Source organism: Lutra lutra, chromosome 1 (genome assembly GCF_902655055.1).
Source record: "Lutra lutra chromosome 1, mLutLut1.2, whole genome shotgun sequence".
NCBI classification, from domain to species: Eukaryota; Metazoa; Chordata; class Mammalia; order Carnivora; family Mustelidae; genus Lutra; species Lutra lutra.
This window is the reverse complement of record NC_062278.1, coordinates 43,406,239-43,428,248: the sequence shown is the minus strand read 5'-3', so window position 1 is coordinate 43,428,248 and position 22,010 is coordinate 43,406,239. Positions and strand designations below refer to the sequence as shown.

Sequence of the window (22,010 nt, the reverse complement as noted above, 5' to 3'; positions counted from 1 at the left end):
AACTAAATTATCCAATATCACTTAGATTAAAGAAGTATTTCCAGATTAGTTACTACTGAAATACTTACTATATCACTTAGATTAAAGAAGTATTTCCAGATTAGTTACTACTGTTATTTATAGTTAACATTGCCCCAGGCATGAAGAATAACTTACTTTTTAAAACAAGTGGCTGAAGACAGAAAAATAAGTACTGTGGATCTGCAACTACACTGTAAGTACGATAATGTGAATGCTCAATACTATGACATTTGTTAATTATGTTCTATTATGGAAAGATATATCCATTCATTCTGAACAAAGGAAGCCCAGAGTTAGATTTATTACCTCTGTGACCCTGGACTTCTATATGGATCTTTAAGCCTCAGCTTCCCTATAAATGTGGATAAAAACATCTACCTCATAGTGTTGTGTAGACAAAGCACTCGGTATGTAAAAGCACTCTGTAAGCGAACATACCTACAAGACAGTAATTGCTCTTAATGTTGTTCATTTATTCCTACGTAATTTCAGGTAATCTAGTACTGACATACTATTTTCAGGTATCAACAACAGCATGTTTTACTGTTTTTCAAAAATATCTGAACCTATTCCATTGGATTTAATTAAATAAAAAGGGTTTTTTTGTGTTTTTTTTTAATAACTGTTTTCTAAATGCCAATTTACTTTTAATTTCAGAGTCTCTTTGCTCAATAGGACAGGGCTCAGACCACAAGTTACATGGCTAGGAGAAAGGAGGAATGGGTAACAGAAAAGCCTGCCATAACATGATCTAGAATATCTTTATGGAAAAGGTAAAAACAACAAAAAAAAAATGACTAACATTAGACTTCATTTATCTAACTCTTTTTTTTCTTTGGTTCTTTTTGTTTGCGTTCTTAATGGAGGAAAAGCAAAAAAGTCTTCAGAAAATAAAAGGTAAACCTCCTTGAATGACTTGTACTGAGCTTTGTATCATGAAAATATGATACACTAGGATAGAGAAAACTAAAGATTCTCACATTTACTAAAACCTCCCACTGTTAAGAAAAACCTAGCTGAATGATCTGCTCATATTACTGAGCACGTGCGGATGGAGAGTTATCTCTAAAAATATGTAAGTCCTTTCACTGAATTAAATAAAAGATACCAGTAATCAAAGGATTTCCTCAGCAGTGAAGGAAGCATCTCACAAAGACATCACCAAGGGTAATTAGTGGGTTCTTGCCTACCAAACTACAACTATGTTAAAAGCACATAGGAGGCCAAAATTAGATAGATAGAAGACAACTTTGTATCTTACAGGAACTCACTCAAAAATCTTTTCATTTTAGGGGCTCCAGTTAAATTGATTAAGTGTCTGATGCTTCACTTCAGCTCAGGTCATGATCTTACTGTTGAGAAACAGCTCCACATTGCATTGGACTCCATGCTGAGCACAGAACCTGCTTAAGATTCTCTCTCTTCCTCATTCTCTGACCCTCCCCCGCCCTCATGCATATGCATGCATGCGTGCACACGCTTATGCTGTGCTCTCCCTCCCTCTTTAAAAAAAAAAAAAAAAAAAAAAAAAAAGACATCTTTTTGTTTTGGGGCACCTGCACAGCTCAACTGGTTAAGTTTCCAACTCTTGATTTCATCTCAGGTCATGATCTCAAGGTTGTGAGATCCAGCCCCACATCCGGCTCCATGCTGGGTGTGGAGCCTGCTTAGAATTCTCTCTACCCCTCGCCCTCTGCTTCTCCCTATACCCTCCCTCTTTAAAAAAAAAATAAATAAATAAATAAATAAAATATATATATATATGTATATATATATATATATGTATGTATATATATATAGAGAGAGAGAGAGAAAGAGAGAGAGAGAGAGATTACAGATATCTTTTCATTTCTCCCCTCCCCTACCTCATAATAATCCAGTGGAGAAAGAAAGATGAATCATGGCATTAATTACTAAACTCAACTTCTAATCAAATCTGTGTACTTTCTTACACATTCAGATTATTATAATTTTATGAAGAATTTATATAATCCTTTTTTTTTAAATTCAGAGTTTGCTAAATTCCATTTAAAAGTTTGCTTTCAAGCACTATATTTTTTAAATAATTTTAAGGAACATATTTTAAAATACTGAGATATTGCAATTTAATCTGCTTTCTGACAAAACTAGTGTAGAAGATCAGATTTTGCTTCAGTTGACAGATCCACTAACAGCTTACCTTCTATCTTTGCTTAGACTGAAGAAGGAGTTCTCAGTCTATTGAAGTATTGAGCTCAATAATTCTTTGTGTGGGATGTGGTCCTGTGTGTCACAAGATATTCAGCAGCATCCCTGGCCTCTACCCACAAGATGCCAGTAGCACTCCAGCTACCCCATGTGACAAGTAAAAATATCTCGAAACATTGCCAAATGTCCTCTGAGAAGCAAAATCACCCCATGGAGTGAGAACCACTACACCAATAGTACTCAAAAGAAGAGATAAAAATCTTCAAGTTCTGGTATAATAATACCTAAGGAATAAATTTAACTATTATAACATCACTAGGATAATTAGAATCCTACCACCCAAACTTGTAAGAGAAAAATCCACAGAAATAAAAACTTTACCCAGTATCTTCATATAGCAAGAGGAAGCTGACTAGATAAAACTATAAAGTTATTCATAAAGCTGTGATCTTCTTTACTTTGCACGTGTGCTGTGGCACAAATAAGTCTACTTGCCTCTCTTCCCGTAATTTTCGCACGCGTTCAGCCCTTTCTCGTTTCTCTTGTTCTTCAAGAGCACGCTGTTCCATTGTGTCCCTTTGGATGCGTTCATTTAAGGCATCAAAGTCTCTTGCAATGATATGTAGCAGCCAATAAAGGCCTTTTTTAATGGACTTGTCAATTTTCTTTCCATATCCTAAGACTGCAGAACAAGGTTCCTGAAAAAGACCAATTCATTTGGCTCAAAGATTAAAACTAAAAGCTCTCCACAAATATCTGTTCATAAACCATTACGTATAATTACTGGCAAATCAAAACTAATCATTAAGTTAATTATATGAAGCATCTGCTTATTTAATTTACAAAAGACATCTTTGCAATGATCACTAATATAACATTACCTATAAGGTGAAATATTTCATGGATTATATCTGTAGACTATAAGACACATTATGACACAAGAAGTCAACAGTGCCAGTTATAATTTTAAACAAACTCAATGGAAAGGCATCTGAGTGGCTCAGTCCACTGACTGACTGTCTTCAGCTAGGGTCAGGATCCTAGGGTCCTGGGATCAAGTCCTTCATGGAGCTCCCTGCTCTGTGGGGAGCCTGCTTCTCCCTCTGCCTCTGCCTATCTCTCTCTCTCTCTGTCTCTCATGACTAAATAAATAAATAATCTTTAAAAAAAAAATGGAAGACAAAAGTGTTCTGCCAAAGGAAAAATACCCCTACTTTAAAAAAAAAAAAAGGGCAGTAAGTTTTAACTCCTTATATGCCAGGGAATTTACAGCAATAAATATCTTTTAAGATTGACAGCCTAATGGTCCTCTTCTGAAACCAGAACGAACAACTAAATCCTCTGTCTACCTTTTGTAAGATTGTAGGATAACTCTCCTGATACAATTTTTCAAAACTCATTATAACCTCTCCCATCATTAAATTTTATATTTATACTTTACCAATCTACAAAATTTACAGCATGACATGTTTGTATAACTTAACAAGTCCTATCAGCAATATCTTAAACAAAAAAGCAAATCTAGTCTTTGAAATCATGAAAGTTTATGGAAGTAACAACTAAACAGAAACCATATGTTGCATTAAAGCAAATAATGTCAATAGAAGAGTGAGAATGTGATTTCCTGGGTAAAAAAAAAATTATTTTGCTAGCTGTCTACCACTTAATTGCCTATCACCTCCATAAAAATCAGGCTACGCTGAACATATCTCGTAGGGCAAAAACCCCAAAAACTTACTATTTGACATAGGCACTTGTGTTCATTGACCAGTTTTTCCAGAGATAGGCATTCAATCACATCAGCTTCTCCTAAAGCCCCTTCCTTGTCTTGTTTATTTGCCAACCTAGAGAGACATAAATGAAGTAGTTTTATAGCAAATACATAATTATGAAGCTACTTAAAACTATTTTGATTATGTTCTTCTTATTCCAAATATTTAAGCCTATTGATTACAGAACACACTGGTTCAAAAGTGTATTATAGTATCTGGGAACCTGTGTGGCTCAGTCAGTTAAGCATCTGCCTTCAGCAGAGGTCATGTTCCCAGGTTCCTGAGATTGAGCCCTGGCTCAAGCTCCCTGCTCACGGGAGAGTCTGCTTCTCCTTCTTCTTCTGCCCCTCCCCCTGCTCATGCTAGGGGGAATCTCTCTCTCTCAAAAAAATAAACAAAATCTTTTTTTAAAAAAGTACTGTAGGGGCGTCTGGGTGGCTCAGTGTGTTGATCCTCTGCCTTCAGCTCAGGTCATGATCTCAGGGTCCTCGGATTGAGCCCCCGCATCGGGCTCTCTGCTTGGTGGGGAGCCTGCTTCCCCCTCTCTCTCCCTGCCTCTCTGCCTACTTGTGCTCTCTCTCTCTCTCAAATAAATAAAATCTTTTTAAAAATTTATAAAAAAAGTATTGTACTATCTATTTCATTATTTTTTCTTGATTTACTACTGCTAAAGTAAGTTTGTAAGAACTGGCCTAAAAAGGGCAAAAATCAACTAACCAGAAGTATTAAGAAAACAAACAATAGTTCCATAGGCCAACAACAACAAAAAAACGACAAAAAGAAAAAGTGGACTTCCACTGCCCTGAACCATCAATTCTAACTTTCACACTAATTATGTCCTTATCTTCTCAAAATACAAACTGTATCATGTTTTAGACAACCAGATAGTTATACTGAGCTTGTAATATATGAGCTCATCTGTATTTTCAGTGTGTGAATGGGTCCACATAAATGTGCAACTTACTGGAGAGGTAGGGTCACTTTGAATTTACTGGGCATAGCATTGGGCATAAAAACCATGATGTTCAGTGAGGAACAAATTGGGGGAAAACAAAATGAAAAACCAAAATAAGTTATTTAAAAAAATAGGAATTACTACAAAAAAACACTGTTTGCCTATCAGATGGCAGATATTAAAATAAAATACTGTCTTGTCAGGGTTTGATAGACATTTTGGAGGCAAAAATATATTATTTAATAAATATATAGAATAATAAATCTAATGAAACCTTATCACCTACCTTTAAACATTATCAACATTAGGCCATTCTTGTTCATCTACAGATCCTCTACTTTCCTGCCCAGTTATGTTACTTCACCCAAAAATTTTAAAAATTTTAAAAAATTACCATAATACCAGTATCATACCTAAAAAAACCTAACATTCCTCAATCTTTTTTATAATGTTATATCCAAATTCAAATCCAAACAAGATACACATTACAATGTATTCATTAAAATCTTTTTAATACTATCCCCAGTCCCAACACTTACACCCCTGCAACAACACCACCACCACATTTCCTTCCATGACATTTATTTGAAAACAAGTACCATTTCTATAGAATTTCCTGTGTTTAAGATCCAACTATCTTACTTATAAGGTCATTTTAACATGCATACCCAATATTTCCTATATCTGTAGTCAGATGCACATCTGTAGATGTGACATCTGCAGTTAGATATAGGTTGGACGAGTTTCAAGCTGAAATCTTGACAAACATATTTCACAGATGGTGCTGATAATGAGAAGGCACAGAATATCTAGTTATAGAACATTTAGTGATTTTAAATTGGATCAGTGGATTTGGCTGGAGTCAGTTTGATTCCTCCAAAATAAAGTTCCCCACTAAACTTTCTTTCATCAAATGATTTTAACAGCCATTAATGACCTTTGCTTAATTTCATTAATTTATAAGAGCTTATAAAATCATGATTTTTCTAGTCCTATATTCCCTCTGAATTTACTAGCTGGATTTTGTTCAAAAAAAAAAAAAAGTAAGCTTTCATCAACTACTTGGTAGGTCTTACTTAAATATGATTCAAATGAAAGTCAACATAAATGTTTTGATCCTTTGCCTTCATTTCTTAGTTTTCTTAATAAACTGGTGCCCTATCAACCTCCAAATTGCTTCCTTTGGTTTGTGAAGGGACATCATTATGAACTCTCGGGTTTTAAAAATGTATTTAATGTGTTTCAATTTATTACAGTCATTGTTATGTTTGAGGCTCAAAGTTACCCATTTTTGGTCAGTGGGAATCCCCTTTGAACTAGCTCCTGTGCTCTTTTGGTGCAACTCCAATAGGCTTTGATAGCTTTTTAGATTTAAAAAAAAAAAAGTCCCAGACCTGGAATCATCAATTTCTCTAAAGAGTCCTGATTCAGGGCGCCTGGGTGGCTCAGTGGGGGTTAAAGCCTCTGCCTTCAGCTCAGGTCATGATCCCAGCGTCCTGGGATCGAGCCCCGCATCGGGCTCTCTGCTCTGCGGAGAGCCTGCTTCCTCCTCTCTCTGCCTGCCTCCCTGCCTGCTTGTGATCTCTGTCAAATAAATAAATAAAATCTTTAAAAAAAAAAAAAAAGAGTCCTGATTCTTTTCAGTAAGGAAGGAAATGGTACTTTAAAGATCACAATCTGGGGACTCTGGGCATTTATTGCTATTAATGCCATTGCTTCTAGCTAGGAAAAATGTTTTTTGTAAGAAAGAAAAAAATTAAATCATGAGCCCATATTGATTTTTCCATTTTAAATCTAATATTATGTTTTACTTAGCTTGATTGTGTCTCTTCTTTTCTAATGCTTGAAAACTACAGTTCCTAATAACACGAACATTAACTATTTCCTTATCTTACAACATATATGAGTTTTAACATAACAATATCAGTATTATTACTAAAAATCTTACTAAATTCAGGTCAAGATCTCTTTGTGATTATTTTTGTCTCTAAGATAGATCCCACAAAAGATGCATGGGTCAAAACACTCTAGTTTTAAAATTACTTGGAATAATCCTTCTCTGTCTGGCTATTCCACCACCTAGATATGTACCCGGGTTCATTTGTTTCAGGCTTCTTTTGCCTTTTAGAGATAGAATGTTTATATGGTTCCAAATTCAAAACTATAAAAACAAGGTACAATCAGAACTATTTTCCATCTGTGTCCCTTTTCCTCTCTCTATTTCTTCCATTCTCTTTTAGGTAATAATTTTCATTAGTTTTTAGTTCATCCTCCCACTGTTCCTTTTTGAAAATATAAACATGTATATTGGGGAAATGGTATTTTAAAGTACATAATTTGGGGACTATGGACTTTTGGGTTGTTTCCAATGATTTGTTTTCATAAAGAGTGCTGTGAAAAATAAGTGTGTGAAGGAGTTATTTCTTACTTCGGGAACAGATTCCAGGAAGTAAGACCACTAAATCAAAGAATAAATGCAAATGTTATTTTGATAGATATTATAGCAAAGTACCTCCTCATACTCTTAAATCATAACAATTCAGTAAAAAAGGGAAGGTAAGGATATTTAGTACTGTGAGATAAATTTCATTTCTAATACTTTTTATAAATATTTCACTGGTAAAAATTAATTTTGACTTGTTATACTGATATCATAAACAGTATCACAGATTGCTGCACAACTTTGGGTTTTCGGCACTGAAACTATGCAAGTAACTTATTTTAAAATTAAAATAGCAGATATAATCTCTGCCTGCCTCTCTGCCTACTTGTGATCTCTGTCTGCCAAATAAATAAATAAAATCTTTTAAAAAGGCAGGGGGCGCCTGGGTGGCTCAGTGTGTTAAGCCTCTGCCTTTGGCTCAGGTCATGATCTCAGGGTCCTAGGATCGAGCCCCACGTTGGGCTCTCTGCTCGGCGGGGAGCCTGCTTCCCCCACTCTCTCTTCCTCTATCTCTGACTGCCTCTCTGCCTACTTGTGATCTCTGTCTGTCAAATAAATAAATAAAATCTTTTTTTTTAAGATTTTATTTATTTATTTGACAAAGAGAAATCACAAGCAAGCAGAGAGGCAGGCAGAGAGAGAGGAGGAAGCAGGCTCCCCGCTGAGCAGAAAGCCCGATGCGGGGCTCGAACCCAGGACCTGGGATCATGACCTGAGCCGAAGGCAGCGGCTTAACTGAGCCACCCAGGCGCCCCATAAATAAAATCTTTTTAAAAAAATAGCAGATATAAGCAAGAAAAGGGTGGAAGGTTTAAAGACAAGCTCTTTTCTGGCTGTTGTAGTTCTGAAATTTGATGATTTCATGAAGTAAGCCTTTGGGATTTCCTAAAATAAAACAGAATTCAATCATTTTAAAGTAAATGGAACAAAAAGCCTTTATACCAAGCTTGTTTCCATTCTTATTTATTCTAAATTGTGTATATTTTAGCAAGTTTTGATACCTAAAGAAAACAAAGTAACCTCTGTTTAAATACAAATCACCTTTTTTGTGAGTAATGTATTTTATATATAATACAGAATTGGAATTACAGAGACTGTGCCAAATATTCTATATAGGCAGTTTAACAAGGACTTCCTGTTACCAGCTAGCTCCAATGAAAATGATCTTCCTTTAATCTCAAGAATGGGCGGCTAACTGGCAAAACCGGATTCTCCAGGTGTGAAGTAAGCAATTTGTTCTTCTCATTTGATATTAACAGCAAAAGGACTACTTTATGTCTAACTTACTTGACTTCATTATTCGGCTTTCAATTACATTAACGATATGAAAACCATACAGAAATTAGCCTGTGAACCATAAGACACAGGCTTAAATAACTGATTGAAACATTATAGATGATACTCAGTTTTTCTCTTAAGGGCAGGACTCCAACACCCCAAGTGGAAAGCAACAAAAAGAACAAGACAAAGGTAAATAAACTACTCTTTTTTCTTTTCTACTTTTCAATGCAAAACATCCATAGACTGAAATGTGTCACATTTTAAAATAACTCAATAGATAATTAAAGTTACTGGTTTGTTCAGAGTTGGACCAGGCAGCAGGTAGCTGAACTGTTAATTTATACTGCTAATATACTGAATAAGATTTGGGTTTAGAGCTCTTATAAATAAACCACTGTAATAAAAACGAACTTTTTTCTTTTAATTCCTTTAAAAAATAACTTCTCGTTTTGGAAACATGAGAAAGTTAGATCTGCTAAAAACAAACTTAAAATTCTTTCTTTTGTAGACAGATTATAAATTAGTCATGCTGTGCTTGCTTTAGAGAACACTTTTACATTTAACTGTGAAAAGAAGCTTATGCCTGAATTTGACACACATGCACTTTTTTTTTAAAGTTAAGGTAATTTTCTATAAGGTCTTAATTTCTTCATTGTTGTTTCCAAAAATCTTTTAAACTGGAAGAAATTAGAAAATAACTTTGTTGTAAAAGGATTACAGTAAAAATATCAAAATGCTCATATTTTTAATGGTTTAGTATATTAAAAGTACTTAAATTATAAAATTCTATGTAAATATATTTGATTTGACACTTTAAAAAATTTAAGTCAGCATTATTTAAATGCAACATATATATAGGTAGGTCTGATACTTTCAAACTTATGCAATATATAGAAGCTTAACCAAAATTTATTTTATTTTTTGATATTTCTTTAAAGTTACTTTTTAATTCCTACAATGTTAGAACTTAATAACTCATTTTCACTCAAAATAATATTTTAAGGGTGGACTTGAAAGTTGGCTGTGATACACCAATAACATATTATCTCCATGGCTATGTAGTTTTTAATTTAATATAAGGATCAATTCATGTACACACAACTTAATCAGATAAGTGAAAGTTCAAAATTATAGAATTCTTTTTTTTTTAATATTTTTATTTATTTTATTTGAGAGAGAGACAGTGAGAGAGAGCATGAGCGAGGAGAAGATCAGAGAGAGAAGCAGACTCCCCGTGGAGCTGGGAGCCCGATGCGGGACTCGATCCCGGGACTCTGGGATCATGACCTGAGCTGAAGGCAGTTGTCCAACCAACTGAGCCACCCAGGCGTCCCAAAATTATAGAATTCTTAAGTATTTAAACAAAAATGGTCTTGTTGCATTAAGCAAGTTAATTTAACAACTTATTTACAACAAATAAGTAGAATGAAAAAAGCACTAAAAGACTACATTATAGGGGCACCTGGGTGGCTCAGTGGGTTAAGCCGCTGCCTTCGGCTCAGGTCATGATCTCAGGGTGCTGGGATCGAGTCCCGCACAGGGATCTCTGCTCCGCGGGGAGCCTGCTTCCTCCTCTCTCTCTGCCTGCTTCTCTGCCTACTTATGATCTCTGTATGTCAAATAAATAAATAAAATCTTTAAAAAAAAAAGACTGCATTACAAAAAAATATCAGATAATTTAAGCTTTGAGAGAATATACGCAATTTGCCAAATTCTGTTTTTTAGTTTTCCATATTTAATAGCAAAAGAGGTGAATTTTCCAGTAACAGCTGCTTTTACCTTGAATTAGGAAAATACTACAAGTTGTCTCCATTCATAAAAGCAAAAGAATACTCCATTTTATGTTATAAAAAACTGTTTACATTTATTAAAATATTGTATTTAATAGTTAACTATAGAAAGAAATGTCTTACTGAAAAAAAAATCCATAAATCTGTCAGTATCTATCCCAAGGCATATTTCTTAAAGCATTAGGTAATTTTTATTCATATGTCTGTTTCTGGGAATGTCCCCTGTTTGTAATAGGGTAGAGAAACTTTTGAGTCATACAGGGTTTACTTTTCTGTTTCCTAGAACAAATTTCCAAAGTTGATTACCATATTTATAAATTAGTCTTCTTTCTTTTTGCAAATACTGTGTTTAAGCTCAGTCAGTTATTAATAGTACAATTCAAAACTGTATAGCAATAGAGTAAGTTAAAAAGGCTGAAAGATTCATATTTGGGTAGAAGTCTTCCAACACTAAGAAAATAAATTTAAGGTACAGAAAAGATTACTTACAGTGGTGGTCTCAATTTCATGCAGCCTAAGCTATTATACTTTACAGCTTCATGAACTCCATCCAACTTTCAAATTCTAACATGCTTTGATATCTCACCTTGCCTAATATTCTATTTTATGAAGCTATAAGATTAAGCAGTTAAGTTGGAAATAGTTATGCATGTAGTTATGAGCATGCAACTACTAGAAAATACAATTTATATATAACATGTAAGTGTACGTGAGTACCTACATTAAGTCAATTTTTGAACAGACTAACAAGGATTTAAGGAACATTCTGAATTAGTTATCTCTATAATCACCTATGACTTTCAGTCAAGATATACAGATATACCTCCCTTTTTTTTTTCTTTTTTTAAGATTTATTTATTTATTTGGCAGACAGAGATCACAAGTAGGCAGAGAGGCAGGCAGAGAGAGAGGAGGAACAAGGCTCTCTGTCAAGCAAAGAACCCGATGCGGGGCTCGATCCCAGCACCCTGAGATCATGACCTGAGCTGAAGGCAGAGGCTTTAGCCCACTGAGCCACCCAGGTGCCCCAGATATACCTCCCTCTTATACAAACATATAAAAGTGTTTAATGTTAAGGAAAAAAAAAATAAAATTTAAAACTGCATCATTATATCTGAAGTAAGGAAATTAAACTTCCAGATGCCAGAACTGAAAAAGGAACATGTTCATAGTCAAAATGGAAAGTAGGAATTAAAGCAAACTCCATGCAAATACTTTCCCTTAGGGGCCGAGGTTTAGTGTTTGTGCATAAGAGGGGACTAAAACTGGGCTTCCCAGATGAAGTAGCAAACTAGAAAAAATAGAATATAGTCCATATACAGTTAAAAAGCCATTGGTCTGTCCAAGATTATAGGGGAAGAAGGAGGTATTCACTGGAGCTCCAAAAATCACTGGGAGGCGGGGGGGTGGGGGGGGACAGACCCGTATATACATTACCTGGGCTATAGAAATCACTAGAGAAAAATCAAGCCCATATTTATTCTACCTGGGCTAAACTGGGCAAGCTCCAAAGGGGCCTAGTAGTGTCAAACACAAAAAATAGGTTAAGAATGTATCTATAATGCAGAGCACTCAGGGCATCCTTGTATAATGTAATCACCCACTAAAGACAAACTACTAAAAAAAAAAAAAAAAAAAAAAAAAGACAAACTACTGACAAAGCTCACAAAATACACTTGCCCACCACCCAAAGAAACAGTTGGTGGCCACAACAAACAAAGGAATTTATTCCTAAGAAATGAGAAATAATCTAATAATGTAAAGTATCTTTAACATAAATACACTTTAAATGTTCAAAAGAAGTAAACAAAGACACTGGTGATCCCTAAACCAAGATGAGCACAGTATAAACTGTATAGCTAATTATATATAAACATTATTTATTATAATATGCGTGCTGTGATACATAGCACTGAAAAGAAATCTGACTTCTTCCTTTAATATTAGTAACACATTGAGATCTACAGAAAAACAGATTTGGAAGTTCTACTTTTTTTTTTTTCTGGTAAAATTATGAACATTAATGAATAAAAAATACTATCAATATATTTTTGAAGCATTCCTTAAAGTACCTTTTATTCAAATATGAAAGTGTGGTACTCTGGGAAACAATTCTTTCAAGAATAGAAACCCAGGAAAAGACTACTTTTACAAGGTTGAGAGTCAAATACATTGGTCTCCAAAATCAGTGACAGTAAAATTTACCTTTCCAAAAGCACTTTGTAAGGGCACACACTGTTACAATAACAATTTGAAATATTCTGTTCCTTAAAAATTTTTTCAAACTATGATGCTTGGGAAAAAGGCTTTTGATGGCATTGATCATTTGTTCCTAACTTAAAAAAAGAGAAAAGATCTATCCAGCCATAAAAATGTTAGAGGGGTTTGTTTCAGGATTTCTTCTAAAACATGCAACCAAGGACAAAGCTGGGGACATTGTAGTTCTTGAGAACTGTTAAATTTAGACATTACCAAAAGCTACTTAGCCATATAGAAACATTAAACAGGACTTAATTATCATGAATAAAAAAAATCAGAATTGGTTTTGTTTTGGTACCCCCTTATATTTCTCATCTGATCCCCTAATACTTTAACTCCTTTTTCCCCCCCACATATCAAGAACACAAGTCATTTTTTTTAAGTACAAAAAACAACATAGTTATGTCTCAAATAGTATATACATTGTAGCTATAAGAATTCATACTAACAGGTTAGTAGAAAATAGAAATCTGTGTATGTATACAGAAATGAAGTATAGTTCACTTCCTATCTCTCTTATCTCGGCCTATTACTACAAGCCAAAACAAAATATAAAAATCCTCATCTCTACATGGTACCAAGGATAGGATTCAAAATTTCTTAAAGACTTTCTGTAACACAGGTCTATGCGATCAGAACCAAATCTTTTTCCTTTTCTAAACTGTAAAGTGCTTAATTTGGTCTAATTACATTAACGGTCATAATAAAGCTGCAAACAGGATAATTATTTTAGCTCTGATATACTACCTCCTGCAAGAACATTTTTATTTTAGTATTATAGTAATTTATACTAATTGAGTATAATATTTATACACTAATACAATATTTGATACAGATCAGCTTTATTGTGGTATATTTCACTAGAATAATCTATCTCTATTCACTATAGAATGGGGGAAAAAAGAACAGATTTGCAACCAGGTAAGCTTATATCTGACTGTAGGGCTCTGCCATTTTTTAGTTGTGTTGCCCCTGGCAAGTCACTAAGAAAGAGGAATAGCTATGAAAGTCAACATCCAAATAAGGGGAATTTCAAAGAAAAGAATACAAAGAAAATCGAAGAGATAATTTTTTTTAAAAAAATTAGGACCCCCCGCATCCTTAACACACGAAATTTCCAACTTGAAAGGAACCACTACATTTCCAGCAATTTTAATACAAAAAGATATACCCCAGGTCATGCTATTGTGAAATTTCAGAACACCAAGAATAAAAAGAAAAGGCCAAGACTTTCATGAAAGGAAGAAAGAAAATAAAAGATCCTGTATAAAATACCAGGAATCTGATAGTAGATTTCTCAAGGCAACAAAGGATGTTATATAAAAATGCAAAAAAGTTTTCAAAATTCTATGGGAATATAATCTCCAAGTAAGAATTATATCTGCAGGGGTGTCTGGGTGGCTCAGGGGTTAAAGCCTCTGCCTTAGGGGCAGGTCATGATCCCAGGGTCCTGGGATGGAGCCCCGCATCCAGCTCTCTGCTCAGCGGGGAGCCTGCTTTCCTTCCTCTCTCTCTGCCTGCCTCTCTGCCTACTTGTGATCTCTGTCTGTCAAATAAATTTAAAAAAAAATTATATCTGCAGAAAATATTTTATTCAGGTGTTAAGGGTAGAATAAAAACACTTTCAGAAATACAGGTTTTCACTACATTTTTGTTTTGAAAGAAAACTATGGGTATGCCTCAAAATCAAGAGGATAAACCAAGAAAAGAGATGAGGAAGTGGGAATTGGGAGATAATACACAAGAGAGAAAAATATCTAAACGCAAGAGCTGTGTGGTAAATCAGGTCATACTAGAGAGTTCCAGGAAAGAAGTCTCAAAAGATACAGTAATATAAAGGAAATAAAAGATAAAGAATACCTACTATAAAAAGAATAGCTACTATATTTAAATATTGAGAGGATACTTTCAGTTCAGCTGAAGAGTTTTAGAATGAATTAATAATACATACACACAAAATGAGGCAATTGAAAAACTTAGGTAATTAGTATCTTCAAGAGAAATTTTAAAATTTACATTGTTCTTGATCTGTGTGGTGGTTACTTGTATGTGTGAAAAATCATCAAACTATACATTTTTATTTAGGGCATTTTCTCATTACATGCAAATATTTCAATGAAAAGCTTTCTTAAAGTATACATTTCCTAACTCTATCCACTTCCTAACTCTATCCACTGAAAAGGCCAAGAAACAATGAAAAAAAATTATTTGAGAAAGGAAACATGACCATAGTACCTTATGTGACTCTTGCGTACGTAATATATGAACTAGGAAAATGTGTAATTAGGATAATGTAAACACAGAATACTGACTAAACAAAAATTATGATATAACTATTTTGAAAGGAAAAACTGAGGGAAGGCTTGGGGGTTAAAAGAAAGTTAAATCCACATCTTTCACAGCAGAGATTCAATATAATATTTAGAACTGAAAAAGCAGAAACACCTACATAGGCAAATTACTTAGAAACAGAGAGTTTAAAAGCAACATACAGTTAAGGAGTTGAAAATTACTGCCTTGGGGAATGGGGAACTGGAAATGAGGTATGGTGGGGCAGGCAGTTATCAGCAGTTTATCTTGACAACCCTTGCAATGATTTGACTTCTTAAACTGCCTGTATGGGTTAATTTGAGGAAAATAAAAATCATATTTATTTTTTTTAAAGATTTTATTTATTTATTTGACAGACAGAGATCACAAGTAGGCAGAGAGGCAGCAGAGAGAGGAGGAAGCAGGCTCCCTGCCGAGCAGAGAGCCCGATGCAGGGCTCGATCCCAGGACCCCAGAATCACGACCTGAGCTGAAGGCAGAGGCTTTAACCCGCTGAGCCACCCAGGTGCCCCTAAAAATCATATTTAAAAAGTCAATTTAAAAAAGAAAAAGTGGGGTGCCTGGGTGGCTCAGTGGGTTAAAGCCTCTGTCTTCAGCTCAGGTCGTGTTCCCAGGATCCTGGGATTGAGCCCCCGCATCATCGGGCTCTCTGCTCGGCAGGGAGCCTGCTTCCTCCTCTCTCTCTCTGCCTGCCTCTCTGCCTACTTGTGATCTCTGTCTGTCAAATAAATAAATAAAATCTTTAAAAAATAAATAAATAAATAAATAAATAAATAAGTTTACAGCTATAATAAAAGCAGCATGACATCTTAAAGACTTTGGGGAGGAAATTATTTTCAGCATCAATAAAGTAATGCCAGAGAGAGCATACAGATAAGGAAGAAATAAATAACACTAAATCAAACAAAGAGTAGGGAACTATTCAAGATAAATCATTAAACTAACTGAAATTAGTATCAACCTCCCTCTACACTGGAAAGACAATCAGTCTTTATCAGAGGTATAGAGTAAACTATGGTTGCTAATTCTGCTTTCAGAAAGTTGCTACCTAAGAAAGAGTTTCTAGGGGGGCACCTGGGTGGCTCAGTGGTTAAGCCTCTGCCTTCAGCTCAGGTCATGATCTCAGGGTCCTGGGATCGAGTCCCACATCGGGCTCTCTGCTCTGCAGGGAGCCTGCTTCCTCCTCTCTCTCTCTCTGCTTGCCTGTCTGCCCACTTGTGATCTCTGTCAGATAAAAAAAATCTTTAAAAAAAAAAAAAAAAAGAAAGAAAGAGTTTCTATAATCACTTCCCAATGTTTCTGAGTTTTTTTTTAAATATCAATACCAACATAATCAGAAGATATTTAATAAAATACTCAATACAAAAGAGCATGTACATGATCCAAGCTTTATGTAATATATATATTCTGGGAAATTTGTTATATATCTTACACAGGAAAAGCACTAGTCTAGCAGCCAGGAAATCTAACATTATTTAACCAGTACTACTACTAACAAGCTCTGGGTAAGACATTTAACTTTTCTGATTCTCAATTTCCCCATAAGAAAAATGCATAAATTGGGACGCCTGGGTGGCTCAGTTGGTTAAGCAGCTGCCTTCGGCTCAGGTCATGATCCCAGCCTCCTGGGATCGAGTCCCACATCGGGCTCCTTGCTCATCGGGGAGCCTGCTTCTCCCTCTGCCTCTGCCTGCCATTCTGTCTGCCCGTGCTTGCTCTCTCTCCCTCTCTCTCTCTGACAAATAAATAAATAAATCTTTAAAAAAATGCATAAATTGATTAACTTATTGGGATTCTTTCTGGAATCCCATTCATTGACTTGGCACCCCATCTCCTACACCCCAGACAGTATTCCTTGGCTCTTCACCTTCTCAACTTTAGGTCTCAGAGCAAATAACCCCTTAAGAGCAAATACCCCCTTAGAGAAGACTTGCTTAATTATCTATTGAGATCTAAAATTGTCTCATTTATCTATTTAATTATATACTGTCCAATTCTCCTCAGAGAGTAAATTATTCAAGGACAGGTACTACTGAATAAATACTACGGCATTTAAAATTTTGCATATAGTAAGCGTCAATAATTCTTTGACAAAATACTAGCCCTTTAAAACCAAAGGAATAATTATTAGGACACTGGTTTAACATTTTGTGCAATGCAGGCCTCATTTCTACATCCTCAGCAGGGTCAACATTCAAGAATTTTGAACACCTCCAGCGATGACAAGCTTATTAACTCATGAAGCAGTTTATTCCATCTTAGGACAACTCTACCCATTCAAAAGCTCTTTTTATACTAAATCAAACCTCTCTCCGTGTAATTTCCATCCATTGTCTTTTGGAATAATGCCAAATAAGTCTAATCCCTCTTACATACAGACCTACACATTTCAGAAAATAGTTGTAAATATTCCCTACATCTGTTTTGCAGGACAAGTATTTCCATTCCTCTCAATGATTCTCTCTGTACTATGGTCTTCCAATCTCATCCTTCCCTGACCATTTGGAAATTTCCAATTTATGAATTTTCATCTCAAAACATCAGAACTTAACACAATCCTTCTTCCACTTGCTTTGAATAGCCTAGAGTCATCTGGCCTAGAGTCATCTTTCTTAGTCAGTCTAGACATGATACTGTTATTCATGAAAGCATGATTATTCTGATAGAAATCTCTAGTAATTTTCATAAGCACTGCTATGAGCACAGGATCTTCCATTTTATAGATGTAAAGGTGTTTTCTAAACAACTAGTTGCAATATTTTACATCTGTCCTGGTTAAACATAATTTTGTTACTTTTAGTATAGTGTTCTGTGCTATTGTAATTTTTGAATCACAATTCTGTATTTTAACATTCTGAAAATCGCTCCGAATTCTTTGCCATCAACATATTTGATAAGTATGCCATCTGTGACAACATCCAAATTACTGACAAAAATATTTACTTAAGCATAGTAAACACTAAGTCCCATAGCATAACAACATAACATTAGTAATACTGGTTGATTTTTCTCTGGTTTATACTGATATTATGTGTGTTTCAATGCACTATTTATAATTCCCCAACAGCTTCTTATCTGCAAAAATATCATGAAAGGTATTATTAAGTGCATTTCTAAAATCAAGATGTACTGTGAAAATATTTTATTAACATAGATTGCCTTTTTCAATATATTTTTAAAGTTTTTATTTAAATTCCAGTTAGTTAACATACAGTGTAATGTTAGCTTCATGTGTACAATATAGTGATTCAACATTTCCATACAACACCCAGTGCTCATCACAGCAAGTGCACTCCTTCTCCCCATTAGCTATTTAATCCATCGCCCTACCCACCTTCCCTCTGGTTACCATCAGTTTCTTCTCTATACAGTTAAGACTGTTTGTTGCTTGGTTTGCCTCTCCCTCTCTCCCTTTTTCCCCCCTTTACTCATTTGTTTTAAATTTGTTAAATTTGTTTTAAATTCCACATATGAGTGAAATCATATGGTACTTGTCTTTCTCTGTCTGACTTATTTTGCTTAGTATAATATACTCTAGCTCCAACCATGTCAATGCAAATGGCAGGATTTTTTTTTTTTTAAAGATTTTATTTATTTATTTGACAGGGTTCACAAGTAGGCAGAGAGGCAGGCAGAGAGAGAGGGAGGGAAGCAGTCTCCCTGCTGAGCAGAGAGCGGGATGCGGGGCTCAATCCCAGGGTCCTAGGATCATGACCTGAACCAAAGGCAGAGGCTTTAACCCACTGAGCCACCCAGACGCTTCCAGGATTTCTCTTTTTTATGGCTGAGTAACTTTCCATTGTGTGTGTGTGTGCGTATACACAAACACATACACACACACATATATATATACATACATATACATATACGCCACTTCTTCCTTATCCATTCCTCAGTCCATGGACACTTGGGCTTTTTACATAATTTGGAAGTAGATATTGCTGCTATAAATACTAGGGTGCATGTATACCTTTGAATTAGTACGCTGTATTATTTGGGTAAAACCTAGTAGCACAATTGCTGGGTCATAGGGTAGCTCTATTTTTAATTTTTTGAGGAACCTCCATACTATTTTCCACAGTGGCTGCACCAGTTTGCTTTCCCACTTACTCACTTCACTTGATATATATATACAAAAAACATATATGTATATAAATCACTATTTATAAATTATGTGCACCAAATTTAATCCTGTGGATAACTAACATAGGATATGATGTCAATATTATCAGCACCCAAAACAAGACTTTATATATCTTCATGTTTGGAAAAAATAGCACTTAATATGAATGGATATAAATTTTGTTCTAAATCTGGATATGTTTGAAAGGAATGCTAAGAATGAGAAAACAGCATAATCAAACCAAGAATATGTTTTCATATGTATGCAATGGATAAAAAGACAAAGCTATGTTAAATATGTTAATCCATCTAGAAGCCTCAGATATTTTAAAATAAATTCAAAATTATCTATATTATTTCAAGCCCTCATATGGAATCTGCCCTGTCACTATACTGATTTTAACTAAATTATGCATATTTAGCAAAAGGAGTTTAACATTACATAGGCCAAATTAACTGGGAACAGTATCTTTAGTAATAAGGGCATTTTCGGAGTGTCCTTTTACTTCTAAAACTTGAAGATATGGCCAAATCTTCCATTAAGATATATCCTCTGTATGCACAAAAATCTATTATGTGACAGTATCATGACACTGAAGTACTTATTTTGGGGGCTACTGTATCTTTATCATTGCTTTCTTAGCTATGTCACTCAACCAAACAGGACTCAAAATAGGCTCACGAGATGCACAGTAACTTATAAATTATTTTACATTACTTTCCCTATTCAATTATCTTTATGAGGAAATTCTTAGTGATTTCTCTAATTTTTCAACCTCTTTTCAGAAAACTAAGAGGATTTTTCGGGAAGACACACATAGCTATGTGAAGTCAATTGCTATTGAAAGAAGATGCCAAACTTGTTTGACACAATTATTTTTGCTTCTTAAGAGGAAAGGTATGATGAAAGACAGACTTCAAGAACTAAAGCAACGAACAAAGGAAATCGAACTCTCTAGAGAGAGGCATGTGTCGACTACAGAAGCAGAACAAGGGGTGTTTTTGCAGCAAGCGGTTATTTATGAAAGAGAGCCTGTAGCTGAGAGACACCTACATGAGATTCAAAAACTACAGGAGAGTATTAACAATTTGACAGATGATGTTCAAAAATTTGGGCAACAACAGAGAAGTCTGGTGGCTTCAATGAGAAGGTTTAGTCTACTTAAGAGAGAGTCTAGCATTACAAACGGGATAAAAATCCAAGCAGAAAACATTAACAGAAGTCTGGATGATTTAACAAAAGAAGTTAAGAAGTCAGAGGCTGAAAGTGGTCCATCGTCAGTGGTGACAAGGATACTTAAATCTCAGCATGCTGCGATGTTCCGCCAATTTCAGCGAACTATGTTTACATACAATGACACAATAGCAGCAAAGCAAGAGAAGTGCGAGACATTTATTCTCCGTCAGCTTGAAGTTGCTGGAAAAGAAATGCCTGAAGAAGAAGTAAATGATATGCTTTATCAAGGAAAATGGGAAGTTTTTAATGAAAGCTTACTTACAGAAATCACTATCACTAAAGCACAACTCTCGGAGATAGAACAGAGACACAAGGAACTTGTTAATTTGGAGAACCAAATAAAGGATTTAAGGGACCTTTTCATTCAGATATCTCTTTTAGTAGAGGAACAAGGAGAAAGCATCAACAATATTGAAATGATAGTGAACGGTACAAAAGAATATGTTAACACTACTAAGGAGAAATTTGGACTAGCTATAAAATACAAAAAAAGAAATCCTTGTAAGGTATTGTGTTGTTGGTGTTGTCCATGCTGTGGCTCAAAATAAAGAAGCTATTTTAGACATTTTTTCCAGTTTGAATGAAGATGTCCCATGTTTCAGTGTCTTTTTTCATTTTATAGATCTTCACATACTTTTCATCACTACTGAGTCATGATTTTCCTCTGTAGCCTTTACCTGCTCTAACATCAGAAACTTCTAAAGTCAGTGACAAAGCAAGCCTTCACTCTTTTTTTTTTTTAAAGATTTTATTTATTTATTTGTCAGAGAGAAAGAGAGAGCACAGGCAGACAGAGTGGCAGAGGGAGAAGCAGGCTCCCTGCGGAGAAAGGAGCCTGATGTGGGACTTAATCCCAGGACGCTGGGATCATGACCTGAGCCGAAGGCAGCCGCTTAACCAACTGAGCCACCCAGGTGTCCCAAGCCTTCACTTATTAAACTAAAAATAGTATAGTTAGTTAACTTAAAACTCACAGGTTAACTATTGAAAATGAGATCAGTGATCTCAACATTTCTGTTCAGGCATCAAGTTCTAGTATATATTTTTGATAACTTTCAACGCCTTAACAAAATGAGTGTCAGTGACAACTGCTTAAACAATCCTAATCAGGTGGTAATAAATCTCTTCTGTCCCTTCTAAACTTGCACTATAACCTTTTATTTAGTACCTTACTGACACTTGTTTATTAGTGTTCCTGAACTGTTTATCACAGAAATTGAGAATATTAAGTATTATTTACTACTCACTGGCATAATTATGTCCAGATGATTTGTAAAATAGTAATTTTCTATTAGTATTTATATCTGCACATAGTGCTTTTTTAAAGCAAGACTTAAGCACAGAAAGACTCATAGCAAAGCAATACATCACATGTATCACATATAATTTTCATTGTTATATTTTAAAACTAATCAGAATCACTCTAGGGCACCCGGTTGGCTGGCTCAGTCAGCAGAGCATGTGACCTTTATCTTGGGGTTGTGAATTCAAGCCCTATGTTGGGTGTAGAGAGTACTTAAAAATCAGATAGAAAGAAAGGGAGGAAGAAAGGAAGGAAGGGAGGAAAAGGAAGGAAGGAAGGAAGGAAGGGAGAAAGACGGACCCCTGAGTG

At 35.1% G+C, this 22,010-nt stretch overlaps 2 protein-coding genes across 3 annotated transcripts in view; one reads left to right on the top strand and one right to left on the bottom strand.

Annotated features, from left to right (window-relative positions):
* The window catches only part of ARL13B (ADP ribosylation factor like GTPase 13B), a 70,922-nt gene that overhangs the window by 16,663 nt on the left and 32,249 nt on the right, over nucleotides 1-22,010 (bottom strand). For both annotated transcript variants that reach the window (XM_047722475.1, XM_047722469.1), the window contains 2 exons: nucleotides 3,947-4,052; nucleotides 2,704-2,906 (listed from right to left, as the gene is read on the bottom strand). In XM_047722475.1, the coding sequence (XP_047578431.1) occupies nucleotides 2,704-2,906; nucleotides 3,947-4,052 (309 nt within the window). The remainder of the gene's footprint in view (nucleotides 1-2,703; nucleotides 2,907-3,946; nucleotides 4,053-22,010) is intronic.
* On the top strand, nucleotides 8,642-21,006 carry STX19 (syntaxin 19). Its single transcript, XM_047722481.1, has 2 exons — nucleotides 8,642-8,848; nucleotides 19,948-21,006. The coding sequence occupies exons 1-2, from the start codon at nucleotides 8,774-8,776 to the stop codon at nucleotides 20,944-20,946; spliced, it is 1,074 nt and encodes a 357-aa protein (XP_047578437.1). The 5' UTR covers nucleotides 8,642-8,773; the 3' UTR covers nucleotides 20,947-21,006.